Source organism: Passer domesticus, chromosome 2, assembly GCF_036417665.1.
Source record: "Passer domesticus isolate bPasDom1 chromosome 2, bPasDom1.hap1, whole genome shotgun sequence".
Taxonomy (NCBI): domain Eukaryota; kingdom Metazoa; phylum Chordata; class Aves; order Passeriformes; family Passeridae; genus Passer; species Passer domesticus.
Window position 1 is genome coordinate 82,520,014 of NC_087475.1, and position 26,019 is coordinate 82,546,032.

Sequence of the window (26,019 nt, forward strand, 5' to 3'; positions counted from 1 at the left end):
TTTCTTCTTTTTGGTTTGTTTTTTTTTTTTTTTTTGAAAATACATGCAACCTACTGCAATTTCCCTGGCTTATTTCACTTCTTTTCAGTTTTTTCAGTTGAATGTGAATATAGTTCATCTTCTCATTAACTTCTAGGATAATGAACACCATTCAGCACCACCTGAACGGGTTATAATTAAAAAAAGCTCAAAAAAGCAAAGGGAAAAAAAAGCAATTAGCATGTCAAGGTTTCACTTTGGAGCACAAATCTGCAGAAATATGTACAGTAAAAATGAGATGGACTTTATGTAGGTAGTTATTTGCATTGAGTACCAGATAAAATTTAATGTAACTGTGCCAGTCGTGAGTCTGATAGCCTGGTGGAAAACCACTCTTCACCAATCACAAGGAAAAAAGACTATTAATATGATTGTCAAAACTGTTCTCTCCAACAGCTTAACCTCAGGGGTCAGTTCTCTTCCAAAGAAATGCTTGAAATGCTGGCTGGTGCTGTAGCCCAATAAACAATCTGATGCCATCTAAGGCGACAATGACCAACCCTTTCAAAAATAAACATTTTGCTTCAGTATATTTTAGCTGGGGAGGGGGGGAGGTGGGTGTGTGTTTAGCTTTGTTTTGTTTTGTTCTTGGCTTTTTTATTTTTGTAACTGTCTGCTGTTTCCAGCACCATCTCAGAGGCTGGAATGCTTCATTCCTTCCTCTGCCAGTTGTGTCCCTTTCCACTTGGCAGATGCTGACCACCACACCCGCCGCTCCTCGGCGCACGGCAGCCACCGGTGCCACTTTCTTGTTTTCCTTGCCTGTTATCTGTGTCATCAGAGGAAATTACAGCCCTGGAATGTGATTTCTGAATCAATATATGGGTTTTTTTCCTAAGGAATGCCTTATTTTGCAACCACATCTGTGTAAAAATACCCTAATTTTAACTAATGAGGGGGTGGTGGCTCTTTTCAGACAAATCAGTGATGCAATTTGAAAAACCAGGGAGGCATTTTCACCCGACTGCAACATTTTTAAGATCAGGTAAAATTTTGGAGCTAAACTATGCCAATTGTCTTCATTTCTAAATTAATAATTACTTTTAGTTTTATCAAGAAATATTCTATTGGTATGAACTATGGAATTTTTGAAATCATGAAGCATATTTATGTTTTACTTCTCTTCTCTAAATATATTACTCATTTGTTTAATTCATTCTACCATACTGTCAACCAACTATAGTAATCCAGAAATGTTTTCTGCTTATGGAAGGGGGTTAATCACTAAGCCACACCTCCCTGCAAAGCTTCAGTATTTCTGATTGGTAAAAAGCTTTTCTCATTGAAATAATACTGAAGTGGAGCCCTAGTCCTCCTCCATATATACGACTGTCAAGTTAATTAACTTTTCAGGACAAAATGCTGATCACAGTCAATGACATTCGTGTTCAAGACAGCTCCAGTGGTAACTCTGGTGGCACAACTGTGTATCTTGGGTCAAGTTTAGGCGTGAAATCCTTGAAGTTCTTAGATGCTTCAGTACCAAACACATCTAAAACTTTCCTGTTCATGAGAGCAAATCTGAAAAAGAAAAGACAAGAAAGCATGAATGCATGACTCATTTACTTATGAAAAAATAAAATTATTTCATGTCATAAAAGTTTACCAAAATCTCTGACATATAAGGCTTCAACCTGCACCATTTATATGTTGAAAGTTCTTCACCTCAGGCAATAAAGATTTTTTTTAAAATTGCATTTGAAAAATGTGGCTAATAGTGTTTGTGTTAGTGTACTTCAAAAATGCAACTCATTAAAAAGGGGTAGGGTCCCCTTCTACTTTTAATTCCACAAAAAAAGGTTAAACCAAAACATACTGCTGTTCTCTCTCACTCCAGCAGAGCAAACTGGGGCCCTGTCTGCCCAAGTCTGGATGCCAATTTTATGGGTGTTACAACCGATTTCCATTTTGTTGTTCTTCACAACTATAGAATGAAAAGTGTATGAAATGTCAAAAGAAACTGCCTTTATGGAGAGAGTATCAAAACTACCATTAGAGAGATTTGCTTCAGATAAAATAAATGAGCAGAACAGAATTTGTATTCCTTCCTCTCCTTCAATTAAGGCAAGCATAAGATTATGAAAAAATGCAGCCAAAATTGGACATCTGCACTGACATCATTCCCTATATCATGTTTGTATGGCCTCAGAGGTTGCCTGAGGACTGCCTCCAGGCATTCCAAGGAAAGCTTCCCACTATATCTTCCAATGTATTCAATCACCTCATGTGTACTGTGCCACGGGGAGTGCAGATTCAACATGCTCCAGGGACTGGTCTCTGATTTCATTTCTATTTTTGCAGTCTGGAGAGCTTGTTGTCACGAGAAGCATTACCTTTTATAACCCCATTCATAAACTGATCAAGATTTGGATGCCTTGTTCCTGCCACACACTGCACCAGTATAACAGTGTACACTTCACTAAATCGTATTTTTGTAAGTCAGTTATAGCAAGATCTATTTTTAAAATTAAGTTTTTTAGATTCCTGCAGAAAATAGGAAAAACATCCAGTATGATATTACATTGTATACTTATGATTACGATGAGTGAAAATTTTTCATTAGCTTTCCAAGAAAAAAAAAATCCTTTCCCAACTGAAACAGTTGTAAAAAAAGTACTGAAACTTTCAAGTATTCTTAGGAGATATTCTGACATTTCCAGTAGTGCTTTTAAACCCATAGGCATACTATGTTGTCAATCACTGTGCATACTGATTTCTTCAACATGTACAGTTGTTTACTGGATTCTTCATGTTCCAATGGAACTTGAAAGCATCCCACCCTCCAAGTGAACTAAAAAGGCTTCAAGTAAAACACTCATCTGCTAGATAGTCTTAACTAGAGCAGTATGTTTCTGTCATTACACTAAACCCAGCAATGTCACTTCAGCAGCAAAGAACTTCAAGAGTACTGGAAACCGTTTGAAAAGCAAAGTAAATCCACAGGAAATTAGCCCTCATGTACTTCTAGCACTGCTGTTGGTAGTGAGTGACACAGAAAGCTGAGTGTGATCAATGACAGGTTTAGACAAGCCAGAACCTACCCCTGAGCACATACCTGCCCTTTGTTAGACGTAGAAGAAATTTCCAGTATGAAGGTCTCAGGTTCTGAACTTCCATGACAGCCTGCAAGGAGAGGATTCTGTCAGAGCCAGCTGACAGTGCCAGGCAAAAGCTTCATCTGCTACATTAGGTTGCCAAAATCAACAAAAGGATTGTTATGGAACTCCTTTTTACTGCTCTCTGCTGAATTCAATGCTCAGTATGATCACCACCAACACAGACTCATATTTCCAGAATACAATATTTTACCAATGGTGACAATTAACTTACATCTCATTGTAAAGAAAGCAACAACAACCATTATATCTACATACATGACTTTGGACTGGTGGATGCCAAATTTACCTCCTACTTAATCCCCTATCCATTCTGCATTTTGTTATCCACCATTTCTTGTAGTCATATTTCTATTTCATGCCACATTATCTTAAATAATGTCATAGATTCAAAATCTATGTATTCTCTCTATTCCATTACTTTTCTGGGTCACTTAGAAATACAGAGAAAAACAAACATCTCAGTGTGGATCCTTTTTATAATTTTTCCTTCCTTCTTCCTGCCAAACCCAGCAATTTGTTTCTAATCTTAGATTTGTTTTCCAATCAGTTATTAAGTAATCAAAAAATCCTTCTTTTCTTACATTAACTTTTTGTCTGTTAGTCTCACACAATTGTCCCTGACAGGAGTATTTTGGAGGCCTTCAGGCACATCCCAAGCACTAAAATATCAATTCACTTTGATACTAGACTTAGAGATATCCCAAGTACATGGGAAGAAGGAGGAGGAGGAGTGTCTCTTAAACATCCTGTTAAGCACAAGACTGCAGAAGATTGCTTTAGGGTCATTTTATATTCTCTTTATTTGGGGGCACAAAAAATATAAATTGTTATAGAGGTTCCAGAGAATATGCAGTTCATGCAGGGATGTTTCAGCAGAAGGTCTAGAAATAGTGAGATGCAGTAGAATAGTAGAGCTATTTGGGTAGCACTAAAAAGATGATTTTCTAGCTGATGTAGACGATTAAATGACTGAGGTTAAAGGCATGTAGCTAACTTGAGAAGTACAAAAAATGGTACTACTGCCTGTGTCAAATGTAACGCTTCAGGGTTTTTACTACTTTTTGCAGATTTTTTCAATTAGGCAATATTAATTTAAGTCAGTGGAAACTTTCAGTTGATTTAAAAAAACATAAAATATTGTATTACACTGGTTGCCTCCTTGAAAAACTGTCCTTTCACATGCTCATGGAAGTTCATACATTAATGTTCATCTGCCGGGTGAGCGCATTTCAAAATTCTTTCCAAAGAATTCAATGCTTTGTATAACATATTCAGCTATAAGCACAGAAGAAACTGAGTCCTAGAAATGACCTTCCCCCAGTGACACTCAAAACCAGGATCCAGGAGCCCCAGGATGCAGGAGCACGATGCTGTGAATCACTACATCTCACCATCTTTTCTACAGAACTATCTCCCTGTGCTCCTCTTTTCATTCAACAGTTGATGTAAAGAACTTCATGCTCTGTTAGAGAACATACTTACTGCCTGAAAGCATATTGATGTAGAAATGGCATAGATGATGCTGTCTGCATGAGGGAAATAGGGAACCTTCCCTGCTTCAATGCCTTTGAAGTATATAGTCTATAAAAATAAACAAAAAATGTTGAATGCAACAAAATCATAGTATCTTTTTACTTTTTTATTTTACCTTTTAAAAAAAACACATCAACTTTATATTTTTTTATACGTCCACAAATGTGATATTGATTAAAATAGATTATAGATGTTGCACAAGATCCATCTAATAAGAGGCCATTAATGCACAGAACAGGACTAGCAACAGCTTGGGTGCTACAGAACCTAAAGATAAAAAGAGAAAAGTTTGCCCTGTTAAATTCTTCATTTTCAAAAAGCAAAAGAAAAATGCAATAACTATTCCAACAAAGTGAATATTCACTGTTCTTAAACAGCTTGAAATCACATACTTTACTTTCTGAGAAAACATGTACAGTTTATTTTCCTGAGCACAGCCTGACCTTGCGAAGCAGCACACGCCTCTTTGGTCAGTTACCCTTGGCTTGCGTAAGATGATAAAGCAGTAAAAAAAAAAAAAACCAACACCCTCCCAAAAAAAAAAAAAAACCCCACACAGCACACAGCACTTTTTTTATTTCACCGTAGCCATGATGTCTGAAAGTCCACAGAAAACCATCAGCAATACAAGATAATACTGGATTTTTTACAACTGGTGATCCAAAAGTCATAATGGATAACTAAGGTTTGTCTTTATATGACCAATATGTGAACTGCCTTCAGAGCTCAGTCTGGGATAACCAGGAGGAGGAACAGAGAGTATCTTCCCTTTTTATGTTTCATTTTATGTGCAACAGGAAAAAAAAAAAGTTCCTTCTTTTTATGAATTCTGTCTTTAAAATTAATTCTGCTCTGGTAATGGAGGTGGATAAATATCACTAGAAAACAAGGCCTTCAAGTTCTTCAGGAGAAATATGTGATACAGGTATGATCATACTCAGAGAACTTTATCAACTCATTCCAGTCGTGGTGTTGGGGAATTAACAATGACTAAGTCTCACTTTTCTGGAAAAATCAGAGTAAGAAATCAAATGCTGGTTAGAAAAGTATAATCAACATACCCAAACTCTGCAACTATTTTTTTCCTGGGCTCCTAATTTTAACAAGTTCAGAGAAATAATTCAAACCTGAAGAACAGTAATTAGAACAAAGTTCATTCCAAAGCTGGGTATTCAATCAGCTGTAGTACAGTGACAAACAACTTCAGCTCTAGACCAAAACCTAAGCTATTTTGAGTTATCTTAGACTGTTGAATGCCAAAATTAGGGAACAAAGGCAGGAAGTTAAGCTGTAGCTTTTGGCAATAAATCTGCAATTAAGGACTAGGTCTGATTTATGTTTCTGGCAGAATAGACATTCTTGGAACTTTCTGATTTAAAAAATCTGCAAAAACTACAAAGCAAAGGGTATCAGAAGATTTAAAAAGTAATGGAGAATATATATGAAGACCAGTGGATAAAGGACATTTAAAATTAGTCAAAGAAAAGAAAGTAAGAAAGAAATGAGAATACATGGCAGCATTGCCTCTTGGCACACATGTAGTCAAACACCATACAACTTTGTATTTTACTGGAATTGCCTGACAAAACCCCTGACATTCATTTTCTTTTCTTCTGCCTTGAAGAAATAGATTAAATGAAGGCCTCCTTTAGGAGGATAATAACTTACCTCTACTAATTTAGACACCAGATACATAGAGATCGTTGTACTTTTGTAAAACATCATAGAAATTCCTGCTAGACACCCTGTAACAATTAGAAAAGCATTGTTAAGGTTGTGATTTGGGTTGTTAAGGTCACTGTTACGTGTCAGCCCAACAAACTGTACAGGACTATTTATTTCTGCTGCTACAGACTGCACAGTCAGCTGATGTTCTTTTGCTGCCCATCCAAATATGGTTTGTATCACTAAAAATAGAAAGTCTCACAAAGCTGAAAGAAATCTGTACTTCAGTGCTCAGGAGCACACTATCAAATTTCTCCGTTTTTTGTGGGATGAGAGATCTCTGCGGTTCCAGCATGTGACAGATGCACATGAGGGAAGGGCCCTCACCACCACACAAATTTCATGATAAAAGCATCTTGCTTTGGACCCAGTGGAGCTCAATGTGTATTCCGTCACATATGGAAGAGTATTTTCATGTCAATGTCTACAGCTGCAAATTAAAGGACAAGTTTATATTTATGTACACAGTAATACACTGTCCTTTGAGCTGACCATAAACTCCACATATGACTGAATTTGCCTTACAATTTTAATTGCAACTCTTTCCTTGACACCACTTGAAACATCACTGTCACTTTGACACAACCTTGATGTACATAGGAACAGGAACAAAGTCCTATTTTAATCACAGAAGTCTGAAAATGGAATTGAATGACAGACAAGAGGAATACTTGCAGAGTCCCAACACAGACAACACAAACTTTCCATGGACTCACCAGCTACAAGTGCATGAAGCTCATCATCTAGGTTTCGGACCCAGCGCAGGAAGCAGCTGGTACCCTGCAGGAGAACAGAATGCAGGCTTAGCCCTACTTATTCCTTAGAACACACAGACTGGAGGTATCCCTTATAAGCTAGTAATACAGCACACAGTATGAATTAAGAATGTAGTGTGATAATACCCATAATCACAGAATCATAAAACGGTTTGGGTTGGAAAGGACCTTAAAGATCATCTCGTTCCATCTCCCCTGCCATGGGCTGGGACACTTTCCACTACACCTGGTTTCTCAGAGCCTCATCCATCCTGGCCTTCCAGGAACACTTCCAGGGATAATGCATTCTTCTTCTTGGAAGGTTGTTACAATAAAAGGCAATTTAATTGATAAGTGAGCAGGCAAACTTTCCCATTTTATGAGTCTTGTAAGGGAAATATAAAATCACACCGTAATTTCTTAGGAGCTGTAGAAACTTTCATTATAGAGACATGATATGTATGATTAGGTAATCTTAACCACATCAAGAAACACTAAATTACATCAACAAAAATACAGGCAAACAACAAAACTAAAGAACAAGCCTTTCAAAAGCATGGATGATACTAAAGTCTGAAGAGTCGGACATAGTACCCATAACATTCCAGTGTCTTAAATTTTCAATTTACTGCTGCCATTTCTTTCAAAATCGGAGAGCAGATTAATCTAATTTGAATTCAAATCTAATACCAAAGCTAATCTTGAATTCATGTCATCCTCAATTGCTGTACCTGCTAAACTCTTTCCCATGATAAAGGGTTTTTTCAACTACATACGAACCTCCAGAGATTTTTTCGTTCATCCAATAAATTCTGGAACTTGGAAAACACATTAACTTAAAAAGGCAGAACTGCATACCCTTGGATCCAAAATGCACCAAGCACGTAATTTTTTTTTGCCATGGTCCTATTTTTTTGAGTGACTAGAATCTTTGCTGCCCTACATGTCTATTTAGACTGGAAGAAAAATATAATGCAACCCAAATTTGTGTAAGTTATGAAATGCAAACAATAACATATAGTAGATCATAGAATTGCAGGATCATTTAGCCTGGAAAGGGCATTTAAGATCAAGTCCAACTATTAACCTAGCATCCACCAGGTCCACCACTAAACCACATCCCCAAGTGCCACATCCACACACCTTTTGAACACTTCCAGAGATGGCAATTCCATCTCTTTCCTGGACATCCTGTTGCAGGGCCTGACAACCCTTTCAGTGAAGAAAGATTTCCTACTATGAAATCTAAACCTCCCCTGGGCAACTTGAGGCCAATTCCTCTTTTCCTGTCCCTTGATACTTGGGAGAAGAGACTGACCTACACCTGGCTGCACCCTCCTCCCAGGCAGTTGTAGAGAGTGATGAGGTCCCCCCTGATCCTGCTTTTCTCCAGGCTAAACACTCCCAGCTCCCTCAGCCAGCCCTCATCAGTTTTGTGCTCCAGACCCTTCCTCAGCTCCACTGCCCTCCTCGGGACATGCTCCAGCCCCTCAATGTCTTTCTTGCATTGAGGGTCCCAGAACTGAACACAGGATTTGAGGTGTGGCCTCACCAGTGCTGAGTACATACTTAAAAAAATAGTAAATAAAGGTCAGAATATGTCACCCACATTTTATGAGTATCCACTGGGCTGAATTGCACCTCTTAGTTGAAGCTTTTAAATACATCAAAATCATTTTAGCTTTTGCAATTTAAATATTTTTCTTCTCTAAAGGCTTTTTTCTTAAAGTTTAAGAAAAAATTTAATTTTCAAGCAAACTCTGAACAGCTCATTTGCACTTTCCTATAAAAAATTTTAGACTCTGCAACCTACAAATTATTGTCTCTCGATTTAATTACCAATCAAGTGAAGTGCTGTTTTACTTATGTTTAAGACCGCCTTCATTATTTTTCAGTAAATAACATTTACCCTGAATAATACAGCATGATATTGAATTTGCAGAGCAAATAAAGTGGCAGTTGAAAAATGCTATGTGATTAAGAATACAAAAATGCAAAAGACACTTCAGCACTGCACTGTGCTGAAGTGCTATTCTGCATTAGGGCAGGTGCTTTGCCACATTCTCTTTTGGCATAAATAAACATAATTGATTAATTCCAACAATGCTGTATGAATGCATATCAGTTCACAATCTGTCATCTTATAATGGGGTAGAAAGGATAGACTTCCAAGCAGTAAGTGCAATGTCTCCCCAGCTACATGCTATATGTTCTGCAGTCTCCTGCTATTCAGTGTCAAGTAAGAATTCCAGATATGTGAACCATCAAAATCTGCACATGGCTTCTCTCTGGCAACACAGACACTATTGCAGTCACTACTTGTGCCTGCATGAAAATGCTTTTGTGTAGCAGCAAATCCCTCTGAAATCTGAATTCACTTTCTCTGAAGTACTCTCTTTCTCCTGATCTTGAAAACAAGTTGCAAAATCCATCAGGTTCATATAGAAATTACAGAAAAAACACACAGAATAGAAGAATAACTTTCTATTTACAATTTGATTACTGCAATAGTACTAAAATTGTCAGTAACATCCTGTAGGAAACAGCACCAGTACCATTAAGCAGCTTGACATTTTAGCTCTTTGTGATATTCTGAAAAGAGAAATAAAAAACAGAGCATTTGTCATTTCTGTATGCTATAAACTTACTTTGTATATACTGACAAAAGATCCCAGAAAAGCTCCAAGCTGGAAATTTTCCTTGTTGTAGAAGAGGGAAAGCAGCCGTGATGGTTGTGTAAGCAGATGCCGGAAGGTGGAAGGAATCCGAAGGCAACACTGGATCAGGTAACCAATGCTAAACATCCTAATGAAGCCCTAGAGAAAAGAAATAGAGATCTTGTGGTAAGAAACCACAAAATCTGGAATAGGAAAAGCAAAAGCTTCTACAGAAGGTTTTATTTTTGACATCAAATAGTATAAAAACCCACTCTGAAGGTAAACACATCAATGTATCCTATCCCCACCTTCTAACTCAAGAGTTTTCTTTTTCCCAGTTATCCTGTAAAATAGCAAAAGCAGTAAAATTATAGACAATTGACTCTTCTTTAATTTCTATGAATTTCTGAAAGGTCTTAAGAGAGAGCCTTCTATTTTACTCCAAAATTCTGTCCTTTGAAATAATCTTGATGACTTCATTTCTAGGTTACTTGACCAGCTTTTAACCACAAATGGGTTTATAGAGGAAAGCGATGCAGTGGAAAAAAAATGAACACTTCTGTACTCAAATGTCTCGAGAAAACAGTAAGGAGGAAAAAGTCCACTAAAAATAAATTTCAGAAAGTGTGAGAATTAGAAGTTAACCCTGGTGGCTTGGCACATGCTCATGGACTTTTCCTCAGCCAAACATGAAGTTGTGGGATGCCTGTAGCAAGGGAAAGGGAGAAACTGGAATGGAGTTCATGTGCAGAGCTACTGAGAAGAGATAAAATGGGTTCCAAAGAATTTACTTACTATTCCACCTTGAATAGGAATCTTTTTTTTTTTTAACATGGCACAAAACCACACTCACTTTTTTCCCCAAATTATTCTCCCCAGTTTCTTCAAAATTCCTCCAATGCTTCCTACCATTATTCTTACCCTGAAGTGAACCTTTTTCAATAATTCTGATTATGTTTTGCCCAGTTTTTCTTTGGAAGATTCTTTATGTGAAAACTTTCTGCACCCGCCTGCAAATAAGGCAGGCACCTTATTCAATTACAGGGACACAATTCCAGTGACAAGGAAATCTGGCAGAGGTTTTGACTGAGCAACCTTTCAGACTCAGAAACTCAAACCACTTTCGTCTCCTAAAGAACTTTATAATGCATCATAAAGCTCATAAACTTTTATTGTGGTTAAACATCCAGTAATAAACTCTTCCTGAAGCAATTACTCTTCCTGCTACTCAAGAAGTGATTTATGAATTCAAGTGGAAGAAAATAAGTCAACAAATGATCCAACAGCATTTTTGATTGAAAAAATTCTATTCTTTCATGCCATTACATCAGAAAAGAAGAAAATGTCCCAAACCCAGCAGTGATGAACAAAGCCCAAAACAAGAAACAACAGAACAGTGTATTTGATGTTTTTACAGAGGAAAGGTGACTTCAGTGGGGCGAACAAACATCTAAATTATAACTGGAAACACTCAAACACATCCCTGATTTTATTCCTATTTATTCCTATTAGTAACCAAATTAGAAGCACTGAACAACACGACAGAGGTTTAGTGTTCATGTGCATGAAATACCAAGTATTGTGCAAAATCTCCCTATTTAGCTCCTTACTTTAACCAGGTGAAATCATATCACACCTACAGGTGTTTTTTTCACAGTCACAGGAAGTATCATGTCTTATAATCCATGTACAGTATTTTATCTTTTATCTTCCATAAAAAGCCATCCAATAAGAATGGATGTAATACACAGCAGAGCATATGCAGGACACTGTAATAAACTCAAGTGACCAAAGAAAACTCTGCTAAGAGCCATTTCTCCACAGAGATTTTGAGCTGGAGCTCAGGTCAGCCAGAAGTAGTAGCACAGTGTAATGACATATCTCTAGAATTTGCTGAATAAAACTTTCTTTCTGCTTTTGAGAAACAAATTTCTCAATACCTTCTAGATACTTGCTATAACTCAAATTCAGAAGAGCACATGTGGACACAAGCAGCATACTATAAACTCTGTTGCAATATATTAGGAATTAGTTAAGATAGTTAAAATCAATTAATTAGGATATTTAATATTTATTCTGGGTATAGAGTAGCCCATGTTCCTTCAAGAGACAGAACTCTGAGACAACAATCATGGAAAATAATCTCAGAGAAGTCATGGATACCCCATTCCTGGAGCTGCTCAAGGTCAGATTGCATGAGGCTTTGAGTGATGTGCTCTAGTGGAAGGTGTCCCTACCTACAGCAGCGGGGCTGGAATGAGGTGGTCTTTAAGGTCCCTTCCAACTCCATTGTATGATCCTACAACCTTCTTTGAGGTCACCCTAGTCACCAGTAAATTTGGAGAGTTATCTGGTCCTGTCTGCAGCACCAGCAGAAGAAACAGACAACTGGACTTGTGGCTAATGGCTCCTCACTGTAAACAAGCAGAATCCTAAAGAGGAAAAATATTGTTCCACTGCTTCTGTCATGGCTCTTTTCAGACATTTACAAGAACAAAGCATTTCAAGTATTTAAAGTTTGAAGGGAAGTCAATGAACTCAGGTGGTATGGCACTACTGAAGGGTACCTCATGTAAAAGCCATGATGCTGTCACCAAGCTAATGCACATTTAAATGTGCAGCAGGAGAAGAAGAGCATGCAAATGGCAGTTAAAGCACAGATGTATTAATGAGGAGAAAAGTTGTTCAAGGGTAAGGGAAAACAGCACTGAGGGGAAGTTTTGGCAATAAGCAGCTCATCACATCGTTATCAGATTTGAAAGCTCCATTACAGAAAAGGAGCTGTAAAAACATGCTCAAATCATGTCAGCTGACAGTTGTTGTTGATCAACTCCAGGAACAGTCATAGAGCTGAACTTTGAGAATTTTGGATCTTTAAAAATATGAATACATAAAAATAAATTTTTTTCACTCATGTTTTAATTTAAATAAAAAGTCACAGAACAGACAGGAAATTAGAGGATCTGACTGCCACCTTCAGCAATATCTTCCTCACTAGATTATTGCAGTCAAGACTAATTTATACCAAAATACTACAGAGGACAGGTCCAAGGATGTATTCAAAATATATTTCAAATGCACAACTGTCTTCTCTAAAGAAAGAACAGCCTTATAAAAATTTCTTTTTAAAATTTACGTTTTTTCAGGTCAAGTCTTTATTCAGCTTTATTATCAGTTAGGATTTTTCCTTCCCTCATTACATTTAAGGATATATAAAACAAAACAAAATTATGCTGAATCAGTAAGTGAAAAGTATGTGTATTCCTGAATATCTACCTTCCACCGCATCCTCGGCTTCCTTTAACATTTTAAAAACTTATTTTTGAAAGTAATATACATTAAAAGCATCTGAGGATACTCAAATACATTTTTGTTGCTCCATCTATAAAACCAGATCAACTGTTAAGGGACTGGGATCTTCTGGAGCCTTACCAAATCCCAAAACAGGCATAGCAGGTGGTACCACCTGTGCCAACCCAATGCCAGCTAATACAAATTTCTGCACAGTAATTTTCTGAAAAAAAAAATTGCACTGCTCACATTAATAATGGAGGATGAATTATACCACCAGAGATAAACAGCTCTTCCTGGGCGTAGCAACTGTGACCAATCTCTCATTACCCCGAGCCCTTAAAATAAACGACTGGAGGAGTGCACCCAGTGCCCAGCAGCGACGTTCCAGAGCTGTGCAGCTGCACGGGAAGCACGGCCGCCTGCCACAGCAGCACATTCCAGGTGCTTTATTTAGGGGGGAGTCACAAGTGGGCTCAGCCGTGAAGTGCATCACATAGTTAAACAAGTTCCTTGCTTGCTAGGCCATTTTTTTCCCACACATTTTATGTTACTCATTCACTACAGCTAATCTGAAAGACCAGAGAACTTTAACCCCACCACCGCCCCATCCTAAATTGAGAAAATCTGTTTCTGGCTTGTCACATTTTCAATAGAAGCAGAATGAGTAACAGGCTCATTTCTCACTTCCTAAGCATATGCTGTTCCTGACTACAGACTTTTACCCCCTCTTTGCCAGAGTTTGTCAATCCAACTTTTTCTGCACTTACTTTAATACAGTATGAGATGCAATTATCTCCATAGTGTTTACAGCATCTATGCCTTGGGCCATGTTTGCACCTGCAAAAAGCATAATGAAACACGTATTAACTCGTAGCTGTTTTCAGCGTCAGCGACAGGAGACTTCATAAATTTTTCTTGCCTAAAAATACATAAAGTGCTATTTGCCCAGCACTCATTCTCCCCATTACCCACTGAAGGGCACTGTGAACTTTTATGATGCCATAAAGGGACAATAAAAACTAACAATACTTTAGTTGTACACCAAGAAAAAAGTGTCTGCACACTTATTTGGATCCAACCTCTTGCCATGCTACACATAAAATACTAAATTAAAGAACAAATTTTCTGCCATGGTCAACAAGGAGAAGTGGTGTGACCTCTCCTCGTTTGTCTCTGCTCCATGGTTCTGGAAGGATATTTGAGCAAGCATCTGTTACCTGTATCCTTTCATCTTTCACACCACTAAGGGTCACTGAAAGGCAATGCAGATCATACAAATGCACACCCTGTGAGACTTCCCTCAATTACAAGCCTCTCACTTTTGGGCTATTTCTTCTGTAGTGTACATTTTTATGTAGCTCTTCCTTTGAACTGAGAATTTGACCTTGAGTATGTAAAACAGACTGGCTTGGGCTGTTGGGATGTGTGGATTGTACAGTTTCTAGCCCTACACTATGCAGAATTAAAATAAGTAATTCATACTGGGTCTGAACATTATATTTTGCTATATCCAAGTATTTAAGATTTAATGTAAAATAAATTACACAATTTATATACTATGTCAAATATCTTGGAAGTTTTGAATTGTGTACCATAAAGTCTAATGGACATGAATCATCTGTGAGGTCAGTTTATGTAGCAAAATTGTAATGAGAATGTGCTCAGGTTACAGGCATTTAGACTCAATTATATTGAAAAGAACCATATGGAAGAGAAACCAGTGGGAGCATAAAAACTCCATATTGAAAGTTTGCTGAACGTCCGAGTTGGGAGTTTCAAAACCTTAAAAAAATTGTTCTTCTCCATCTTCAATCCTTGCATTTAACCAACAACAGAAGAGCAATGATCTATCTCTAGCAAACTGAGTCACAGGTATTTAAGACAAAACAGACATAAGCCATTCAGGTAAAAGCATTTGATTATGGCTGGAAGTGTCTTTTCCTTGTAGGTCTTTTGCTGTCTAATACAGTCAAGCCTGAAAAACCACTGATGACTTCCCTCATATTTTTCAACTAAAACTCACAGAAAATCATAGGAAGTCACCAGGTAATGGGGATCAATTCATGTTTGTTCATCATTGGAACAAGTAAAATAAGCTACTACTTTGAGTACACAATGCACTTGGAAGATTCCCTCCTGCAGGACAGCAGGTAGAGATTTGGTCATAAAACTGCTCTGGAAGAGGTCGATGGAAGTGAAGAATCATAGGTGTCACTATGAAAATACTCCCAACCCATTTTTTACTCCATCTTCTCTGTAAATGAATGACTCCTCATGGTATCCAGTGTGCCTGAAGCAGAGGAATCAGTCATAGCAGAAGTCAGCTGAACATATCAGACTGAAAAGCACACTGCTCTCCCTTCTTTAAGCTCATACTAAAAGACAGTGAATTGGATCCTGCAGATAGGGGGACACCCACCTTGCCTAACTTCACATGTCTAGATCTGACCTCATGTAAAACAGTTTTAAGACTCTTTGCTTTGCAATTTCCTATCTCCAGACAGCAGAGGCAGCCCACGTGCCATTAATCCTCGTTTTAGGTAGTTCTCCTTTATGCAAGACAGTCCCCCAAAAAACTATGTTACAGTCACTTATGGTGACATAAGTAAGATCTGCTGCTGTGCAATTTTTCTCCTTAATAGTACTACTAATTCCAGCAGAACTATGCCATGAACTGGTTTTGCTGAGAACTGCAGAAAAAGCAACCACCATTCTGCACTCATCGTGGACTGCATTTGCTCTCCCTTGTTAGACAACTGCATGTTGCAAGTCATAGTTATGACATAGGTCTTCAAGTTTTGCTTTCACCAGAGTCCATAATTTGCCACTATTAACTACCTAGTAAAAATGAAATTAATAAACACTGAAATGCAAAGCAGAAGTATTACAAAACATTGTCAAATACAACATAACAGGCATTAAAGTGCTCTATATAATAAAGGTTCAAATTTTTTTTTTTCTTTTGGGTTTTTTCACTCACACTTTGTCCATGAGCTTTTTTGTTAGTGCCAGAATGTTCATTGACTGTGATACTTTTTCATTATGCTTGATTTTTCTATCTGTTTTTGAAAATGCTGCTTCAGGTGAAAAAGAATGGGTGGGGATTTCTTCTTTCCCTACAATGAACCTGAAAGAAAAAAGCAAAAGAGAACAAAGCAATTGCATAAGTAACTCAAAGAAATACATTAAGTCCTGTATTAGCCTCTAAGTCTTAGACTAGATTGAAGTTACTCCCAGACCTGTAAAAACCCATCTTATACAGCTGCTAAACCTCCTACTTCTTCAGAGAAGATCACTCCATTGACATATATTTAAAGATATACTTCAGCTAGAGGATACAATTCATGTGGGGAATTTTTTAAAACTAAAATCAAAAACATTAATAGGGAAGTCCACCTCTCAGACAAAGGCAGAGCACTAAGTAAGAATATAAAATGGCACTTGAAATATCTCAATTTTCTCCAGCAAAATGGGGTTACATAAAGGTTGATAATTACTATAATATTTTTATAAAATATCTATTTTGCAGATTCTTTGAAATGTTTTGGCTTCTGCCGAAAGCACCAACTTTGTTTTGCTTGGCCTCATCTTCAGCCTTCTTACTTCACCCAGAAGTTGATATTGCCAATATATTGGCTCATCTTAGATGTAGAATTACTGTGTATCAATGACAAGGGAGGACGCAATGGCAAAATGTTTCCTAAAACCATGCACTATAATCCAAGTTACCTTTGGCAAGACTGCCAAGGTACAGTGTAAAGAAGATATAAAGACTTTGTCATTCTGTAATGCAGCAAATAAGATCCAGGTACAAACACAGCAGCCATTTGCTTCCAGGAAAACATGGGTTATCATGAATACCAGTTTTAGGAAGACAGAAGATAAATGCTCCTTCTAAAACATGCAATCATATGTCTGAGTTTCCTTTAATAACAGTCCCAAATATGAAGGGATTTCTCTCTTGCTAGCACACAGAAGGAAACTGCCTCAAGCTGCACCAGAGGAGGTTTAGATTGGATATTAGAAAAATTTCTTCACTGAAACGATTGTCCAGCATTGGAACAGGCTGCCCAGGAAGTGGTGGAGCCATTGTCCCTGGAAGTATTTAGAAGACATGCAGATGTGGCATCTGGGGACATGGTTTACTGGTGGACCAGGCAGTGTTGGGTTAAAGGTTAGACTGGATGATCTCAGAAGTCTTTTCTAAACCAAATGATACTATGATTATGCCTTCTTCAAAATATGTTGTATACTCAAAAGTTGGACAAATTTTAGAGCAGCATGATTTTTCTTAGGAATAATCTTTTCTTACAATGCAGCTGCCACCTGTGCATGATTCCTCAAAATCTTGTCTTACATAGTCACAAAACATTTACTTACTTTAGTGCAGAGTATGTAAATCCTTTCAAGCCATCTTTGCACCTGAAAGACAAAACCAAAAGATTTTTCTAAAATGGGCTGCTGGCAATATAAAGTGTTACAGATTAAATATGGCATAGAAGGGCTGTGGAGGAACACCAGTTTTCATTAACAAAAAACAGCACGTTTGCAACAACTCTGTGGTTATCCTTGATTCTCAGTTGTCACCACAGCCTTGGGACACATTTCTGAAACAAAGGGCACAGCATCAAATGCCAGTGCTTCTCTTTTTTATCCTAACCATGAGTGGAGAAATTTTTAAAGCATAGTAACAGAACCACTAGGGCAACAATGCAAGCTGACAAAGAACTGTTGCTTTATGGAAAAGTAGTCATGATGAGTTGAACAAAACAGAAGTTTTACTGCAAGGAGAGAAAGGAGGGTTGGATCTCAATGAAACACCCACCCTTCTTGTGAAAAGCTGCAGGGAATAATTTCTCTGACTTCGAGATAAACTGTGGTACTTTGCAAAGTGCTGATCTCTGCAGCTTCTTACTTTAAGAAGACTCTTAATCTGAAAGTCCTAGGTTTTCAATTATACAGTCAGTGGTTGCTCTGATTCTGAGCTTGACAGTATGTATATATATAAAATATATATATGTTCTTACAACTATGGGGTTCCTTTTTTGAAGAATGACCACAGCAAGGAGCCCATATTTGGCTACTGAAGATTTGGACTATTGACTTTTTTTCTGTCCAGGATACAATGAAAGGAGCTGAAACTTGCAGCTGCTACTGATTTCTCCTGAAAAACCATGTTGACAGCATAGTAGAGAGGAGATATCTGTGTTTTCTCCCCTTTTCTTTTTGTAGAATTGTATGGGGAATATAGGATAGCAAAAATGCATTCCTGACACAGTATACAAAGCACAAACTAGTAACTTATCAACACCACCATTTCGAGAGCATGCCTACTCTAAGGGAAGGCAGGACAGCAGTCGCAAAAGCTTTGTAAACAGAAGCAGCTGATGACAACCCTTTGCCTTCCATCTGCACAGACCACATTGTCCCTGGAAGTTCTGTGCCCACACCCTTCAAGAGCAGGTGACACCATCTCCCAAAAGGCTCCATGCATGGTCAACCTGTACTACCAGTGGCTGGATACATGCAAACAGCAGGAAAAACATATCAAATCAAAGATGTTCACAAATGAAGAAAGTCTTCCTTTGTCCTGGCAGGGGATTGCCTGGTGCAGAGCTGGTAAGACATCACAGCACTAAACACTCCTGGGAAATCTTCCCAATGTTACGACCTTCAACACACATGTTTCCAAGGACTTGGTTTTGTCAGCATGTGCACAGTTACACAGAGCACCAAAAAATCATTGCAAAGAGTTTGTCTTTTAAAATGACTGCAGTTAAAATATTGGTCGCATATTTATGATGCATAGGGGTTCAAGGTAAATATGTAAAAATAAAATTGCTCATTGTATATTTAATTAACATAGAACTTTGAAACCAAAGACATAATTTTACTTATGATTCTTTACCCATACATACAATTCAGAAGCCAAAACACTATCACAGCACTTTTACAGCACAATGGACTCAAAGATGGGTTGAAAACTAAATGATGGACTGAAACAACTCAAATCAGATTAGCCCAGAGATCACCGTGAATCACTGGCAGAAGTCCAGAGTCCAAATGCACAGGTTTAATATACACCCCACTTCATCCACAGTACCACAGTCCAGTTTCCAAAGTTTGATTTTAAACCTGCAGCTGACTGTAAGTTAAATGTCCTTTGAGTGAAGGGTGTCTAACACATTATGCCTGCAAGCTGCCAGCTCATGAATAGGGCTTTAGTTTCTACTTTTCCAGTAAATTAAAACCATATATACAAACTGCAATCTAAACATGCACATAAGTGTTTCAAGAATAATATCAGAACAGAAGAGTAATCACAGCATGGACATAATTATGTTTTCTCCTTAATCATTCCAATGTAACTGCACTTCCAGTTGCAAGTGTTCAATGATTCCTTTACTGCACCACCAGATGTCCCTGCCCAGCTGTGCTAGAAGCACCCTGATGGATGCTATCCTACAACTCATTTCCTTTAAACTGACCCCAAAGAAAATGTCAAATCTTTTCTTCATTAATATTGAAAATCAGAAAACATCTGAATGACCAAAAGAGAAAACAGCACTCCAACCCACAATTTTTTTTCTCCAAGAAATAAAAAATATTTCTAATGCCTAATCTAATTACAAAAAAAAGTCAATTCTGTGTAGAAAGTATTTGGTGTATTGGAATTTTATTAGCTATGCTTACTTTTCTTATTTTTCAGTTGTTCTGTGTATTTGGAGCTACAGCTATGAACCTCCCTGAAAAATACATCAAAGTTAAATATGTAGTTCCTTAAGGAAGTGATGCTAAAGACACAATTAGAATTTTTCCCCCTTAACTTCCTATTTAATTTTAAAAAAGTAAAAAGTGCAATTAAGCTTTTAAATACAATGTAATTAATGTTACTTGCTGCCTAAACTCTCTCCTGTAAAACCATTCTGCAAAACTAATGGGTGTGCAGAAAAATTGTTTATTAAGGATTTTATAAACAGGAGTCCTAGAAAAACAATACTTGCAGTAAAGAGTAATTTGTACTGTAACTTCCCTTCTCAGGCACGGCCATTTTGCTCTTATGGATGAAGAGGTAACCAACAACAAAACTGTAATTCTAATTTTTTGTTTTACATCATGGATAATGAATTCACTATATTTAATGTTTCAGAATGCTGGTCTAGAGATTGAAATGACCTTTTTATTCACTCAACACTGGCAGCAACCAAAAAAGCTCTACACACTGACTTCAAGCACACTTTTTTTGGGGGGGAGGTTGTGACAGCCCCCTTGCAGAGACATCACAAATTCAGTGACTGGTCTCGACAGTGACTGCTGAGGAACAACACTGGCTGCACATGGCACGTTTCACAAACACCTGGCTGCTAATAACTGAACTAAGAGTAATGATTTGCTTCATGCAGCCACTAATTGGTAATAATAATGCCACCACTAATTGGTTATAGTAACTTTTACTCAATGCTTCACTGCTCAAGGGGTGAAAAAGCCTGCACTCTGCTGCTGACCCCCACGAACCACTCAAGCTTCAAATGAGCCTAGTACAATACATTACATGTGCCCAGCACTGCAGACACCCCTGAGAGGGGAAAAATCTAAACAGTGAATTGTAAGGGGTTTGTTTAGGGTACTATTCAACTTGCAAAGCTTGGGATAACAGAGTTGTATGGCATCAGAGGGACTCTGTGTAGCTCACCTACCCTTCTGTGAGGGCATGTAGTGATAGGACGAGGAGGACAGGCTTTAAACTGCGGGGGCAGGTTTAGATTAGATACTAGGGAGAAACTCGTCACTGTGACAGTGATGAGGCACAGGTTGCCCAGAGAAACTGTGGATGTCCCATCCCTGGCAGCGTTCAAGGCCAGCTTGGATGGGTCTTTGAACAACCTCGTCTAGTGGAAGGTGTCCCAGCCCATGACGATCATTAAGGTTCCTTCCAAACCAAAACACATTCTACTGCTCTATGTTTCCCACCATGCTGAATGTCCCAGGGACCAAATCCCATTCTGCAGGAGTATAACACTGTTTTCTGCCCAGCAAGCAGTAATTAAAATGGTCCATAATTTGGCTACATTTTCCCATCAGATGGGGACTGTCCCTGGTACAAAGCCAAGAGTGCCAGTCACTTTGCTAGCTGTCCCTGCTGGCACCACATACCTGATCACACAGCAGAAATGCTCTACTCTGCTCCAGATTTTGTTTGGCCAGAACTTGTGTTTCGTTGGAGCCAAAGGAGCAGAAGAATCAAAGAGCCAAAGCAATAAATTTGGATTCTCAAAATTCTCCTGCTGGGACTATTCTGGCACATGAGCAAATAGGATTGATTTTAATCATGCCTATTTATAAGATAAATTTAACTTACGGCCACACACATTTATTTTTTCATAAAGAAAACAGCAAAAGTGGAATAGAGCCAAGGCTTGATACAAACTATACTTCCAACAAGACATGAACAACTGTAATTGTGTTTGTATATATAAAGAGGTGCTGTACATTAATTAACTGTACTCTCCCTCCATCCTGCGGGAAGAATTTCCCACATTGTACTGCACAAGCCTGGATGCCAGCAATTATATTTTGGGTTTTTTATTAGTATGTCTGTTTTGGAGTTTTTTATTAGTATGTCTTGTCATAGCTCTTCTCAAGACTTCCTCTGTGACCAATAAATATACACTGCACAAGAAACCTTCTGAGGGAATGTCACTTTTCACCCATGGAACTGGTAAGCAGAAAGCAGCTCACAGTAGTAAAAACATGCCATGTTTAACAACATCCCCACAGTGCTTATGGTATCCTTTAGGGTAAGAGTAAATTAGAAACTCCTACATGCAGAGCTCTCATTATGGCCACGTGGGAAGGAAGCACTTCAAGCACAGGACGTGTTAGCATTTTACTGCAGCACCTCTGCCTGTGAAGACTGGTCAGGGGGACTACATTTCCACATTAAGGCGTCTTCTTCATGAAGAAGGGAGGATCATACTGATGAAATGTGACTGTGTCTGAACATGCCAGCTATACCTCTTGCTATTAAATCCCTTCCTTTTAGGAATTAAAGGCTATCTACGGTATTTTGTGACCTATGCTGATCTCTAGAGGACAAAACATTTTCTGTTTTAAGTTGCTTAGAGAGGTTACTATATCTCCCTCCTTCTGTTTTTCAGCTGGACTCCATGATCTTAAATGATTCATTCCTCATCCTCTTCCCTGTGTTAGAAGTCAACAACAACAGGTGCCATTTTTCTGATATGCCTTCTGTATCTCTTTCTCTTCTTCCTTCTCCATCTTCTCTTTCGCCCTTTCTTCCTACAAGTTGAGCTGCTCTTCCACATTTCCACCCAACTGTCCTTTCAATGTTATTCTCGAAAGCTCATTTCTCTTTCTTAAGAAAAATTGCACTGAGGAAATCCAGACATAAGTTTATGTGAAAAAAATTATTCATACCCAGATTCTCTCTTTTGTGAATTTCCACTTTTATAGATTAAACATATATCTTCTTTCTATTTTTACACACAGGTCTTACCTATTCAAGCCAGAACTGTGAAAAAAATATAAGGTGCAATTATAAGCAAAAATCTAATCTCCTACCCCATAGACAACATGCAGTTTTTGGAAAACATGTCAGAAATCATATTAAAAACAATTCAAATCAGAGGAGTTGTAGTTTATAAAAATTATACTTCAAAGTTTTAAATGTACAAATGTAACCAGGATCAAAATTCAGTCAAAAGTCTCATAACATGTGCTTCCAAATCAGATAGCTAACTTCTGCATGTTTAACTTAAACACTAAAGAATGTATCCATGGCATTTCTTTTAGTTGTGCCTGAAGTATAACATGATCTTTTGAAAAGGCCATGGTTTTGCAATCACTATATGCAGTGAATATAAAATCATATTTTATAAAAAAGTAAATGAACAAAGAAACAGTAAATAGGGACAACATTCAAGGAGAAGGATGAGATTAGCACCATGGAGGAGGTACATTATTTTTTTCTTGACCCAAGTTGAATGCATAATTTCCAATACTTGGAAAGAAAAGGTGCATGGAAATGACAAACCATGTAGTCAACAGTGACCTATGGTCCGTCCCATTAAACTGCCATGTAAATCCAGGGAATTACATTTTAGAACAAAAATTCTGCAATTCTCTGAAGAATGTGACACTGCAATTGAAAAGAAAGCTGTTTATATTGAAGTTAAATTACAATACTGGATTCAGATTTGCAAACCAAAGTTCCTATCAATCAACTTCACATCTGATTGTTAATCAAGTTTTCTGCATTATTGTCAAATTGAAATCAGATTTCTAGTGATGCTAATTGTCCTACTACTTATAACACTCTCATTTCTTCAGAGATTAGCACTTTCTGAAATGTGCAAGTAACTGCAATTTCAGTAGGTCAAATTTCTCTTAAAAGGTCTTGTAAATGACAAAAAAAAATGTTATTTTAGCTGGATGCAGATGTTCCATATCTTTTTGTACCAACAATGTTGTGCTGTGGGCTCATACACACAACGACTCAATCATTCAGGTGGCCACGTTCCCATCTCAAAATCCTTCATCAAAGCCCCTGCCTCACACAGCTAATAGAAGAAGCCAACACAGAACCACAGAACAGTATGGAGTGAAGGTACCTTTAAAGATCCTCTTGTCAACACCCCTACCAAGGGTAAGGACACCCTCCACTGGATCAGGTTCCTTAGAGCCCCATCCAGGCTCTGAATGTTTTCAGTGATGGAACATCTACCACCTCCCTGGGAAACTTCTGCCAGTGTCTCACCACCCTTATAATAAAACATTTCTTTATTATATCCAGTCTAAATCTACCCTTTTAGTTTAAAACCATTAACTCTTGCCCTGTCACTACAGGTTCTATTAGAAAGTCTGTCCTCACCTTTCTTATAAATCCCCTTTAGGTAGTGGAAGGTGCTCTAAGGTCTCCCAGGAGCCCTCTCTTCTCCAGGCTGAACAACTCCAACTCAGCTTGTCACAGAAAAGGTGTTCCAGCCCTCTGATCATCTTTCCTCCTCTGAACCTGCTCCAACAGGTACAGTCTTTCCTGTGCTGAACACTTCAGAGCTGAATAGTTGTCTGAGCAATTAAAAAAGCTGACTAAACAATGAAGGATTTATCTGCTTAGTTAAATTGATTTGCTGAATTTTGCGAAGTAATGCAATTTTTCCACTATTCAATTTTGACCTTTTTCTTACAAGTGTTTTAACAAAATACAGCGACCTTCTGTTAAAGCAAAACCCAAACACTCTCTCCAAAGCAGGCACAGAACAAAAATAGGAAATGGAAAAAACCCCTGGAGACATGAAGATGGGAAGTCAAATTGTCTCTAGAGGCATGAGGACACAGAGAAATGTACCTCGACACGTGTTCAAAGCCACGTCCACCTCTGGAGCCAGGGCTGCACTGATGCTGTCTCATTGTTGTTAGAACAATGAGTCAGTCACTAAAGGGACATGCTGTTACAAGATTACAAAACAAATAATCCTTAAACCCACAACGGGTTTTGCTCATTATTAAATAATAGTGGCACCTGCAGCGATTCTATCTTAGAAGGAGACTTGTGCTAAATTTATCTACTGCCAGATTTTCTGCTGGCTTACTCTTATGGCTCTTTGCAAATGGAAAAAAAAATAAAAATAAAAGAAAAAATAAGAGGCTAAATTTGCTGGAACTGTTTTTTGTAAACATACTTAATGCTCTTTGCAAATGATTCAATATTTCTCTTACTGATTGATTACTTCATGCATTCAAAAGAAATGGCTACAACATTTGATTTACCAAAATGATCCTGTAATTGGATTTGAGCGAAAGGTTTGGCTGTTTGCTTTGTTTCAATTTGGGGAAAATATGATTTAAAGAAGAAAATCCATTTATATTTTTACATTTATTAATTCTATCTCTGACATTTAATAACATATATGATCAGGATAAATTTATATTTCAATGCAAAACTATAAAAATATTTTAAAGAAATTAGCAAGCATTCTGAATGTGCTCAGGCTGTTGCTGAGCTAGGATAGAGAGTGAAGATCAGTGAGTTATTTTTAGTACATTAACTTGAACTGAGACCTTCACTCTATTTTTCAGAAATATTTTTCATTCGGTATAATGCAGAATGTTGCCAAAATTATTGAGGCTGTTACAAGTATTTAGCCACAAGCATTAGGACAACATCAGCTGGTTGTTACACACAAACTAAATGACTATGTTGCAAAGTTTGTTGAAATTCAACTTCTATTTCTTTGTGATGATGACTGCCCCTTGCAGATTTACCCACTGACCCAGAGTTCACACCCACATCTCCAAGATGAATGCTGTGGTATTTGCCTCTGATGCTTGTAAGTACCATAGGAAGTCTTGAAATTACATTAAAATGTAAAATCTGTTCTGGAAGAACCACATAGCGAATAAAGTGTTTGTGCAGAGCCTCAAGAAAACACTATTTTGAAAACCAAATTTCAGTGCAACCACAGAAATTTACTCCTGAGTAACTCCCTTGCTGGCTTATACTTCAGCAAGAGACCACATTTTACTCTAACATAACAGTTTTATTTTAAATTACTACAGTGCTGGTCAATTAGATCGTATTTTTAGTGCTGCACATCCAGGTGCAGTATTTGGAATAGAAAGTTGCATCACCAAAAAAAAACCCAAAAAACCAAAAACACCAACTTGAGAGACTGGTCATGAGACCTGGAGTGAGCTGACACAAAGCCCAAGCCTACATGTCACAGTCAGAGGGAGGATGCATCATTTCTGTGATACACAATGCTTGTTCTTTCTTCTTCTAATAATCACATAAATTTGGCTTCTGAACATCTATAATTCCTTCCAATTTTGAATTTTTGAAAAAACAACTTTTAAGAAAAAGTTAATTCCATACCA

At 37.8% G+C, this 26,019-nt stretch overlaps 1 protein-coding gene across 2 annotated transcripts in view; it reads right to left on the bottom strand.

The window, feature by feature from the left end:
* The window catches only part of TMEM135 (transmembrane protein 135), a 158,244-nt gene continuing 132,225 nt past the window's right edge, over positions 1-26,019 (bottom strand). For both annotated transcript variants that reach the window (XM_064409589.1, XM_064409588.1), the window contains 9 exons: positions 17,503-17,544; positions 16,103-16,249; positions 13,890-13,959; positions 9,820-9,987; positions 7,133-7,196; positions 6,360-6,436; positions 4,641-4,739; positions 3,095-3,162; positions 1-1,560 (listed from right to left, as the gene is read on the bottom strand). In XM_064409589.1, coding sequence (XP_064265659.1) covers positions 1,428-1,560; positions 3,095-3,162; positions 4,641-4,739; positions 6,360-6,436; positions 7,133-7,196; positions 9,820-9,987; positions 13,890-13,959; positions 16,103-16,249; positions 17,503-17,544 — 868 coding nt within the window. In that variant the 3' untranslated portion in view covers positions 1-1,427. The remainder of the gene's footprint in view (positions 1,561-3,094; positions 3,163-4,640; positions 4,740-6,359; positions 6,437-7,132; positions 7,197-9,819; positions 9,988-13,889; positions 13,960-16,102; positions 16,250-17,502; positions 17,545-26,019) is intronic.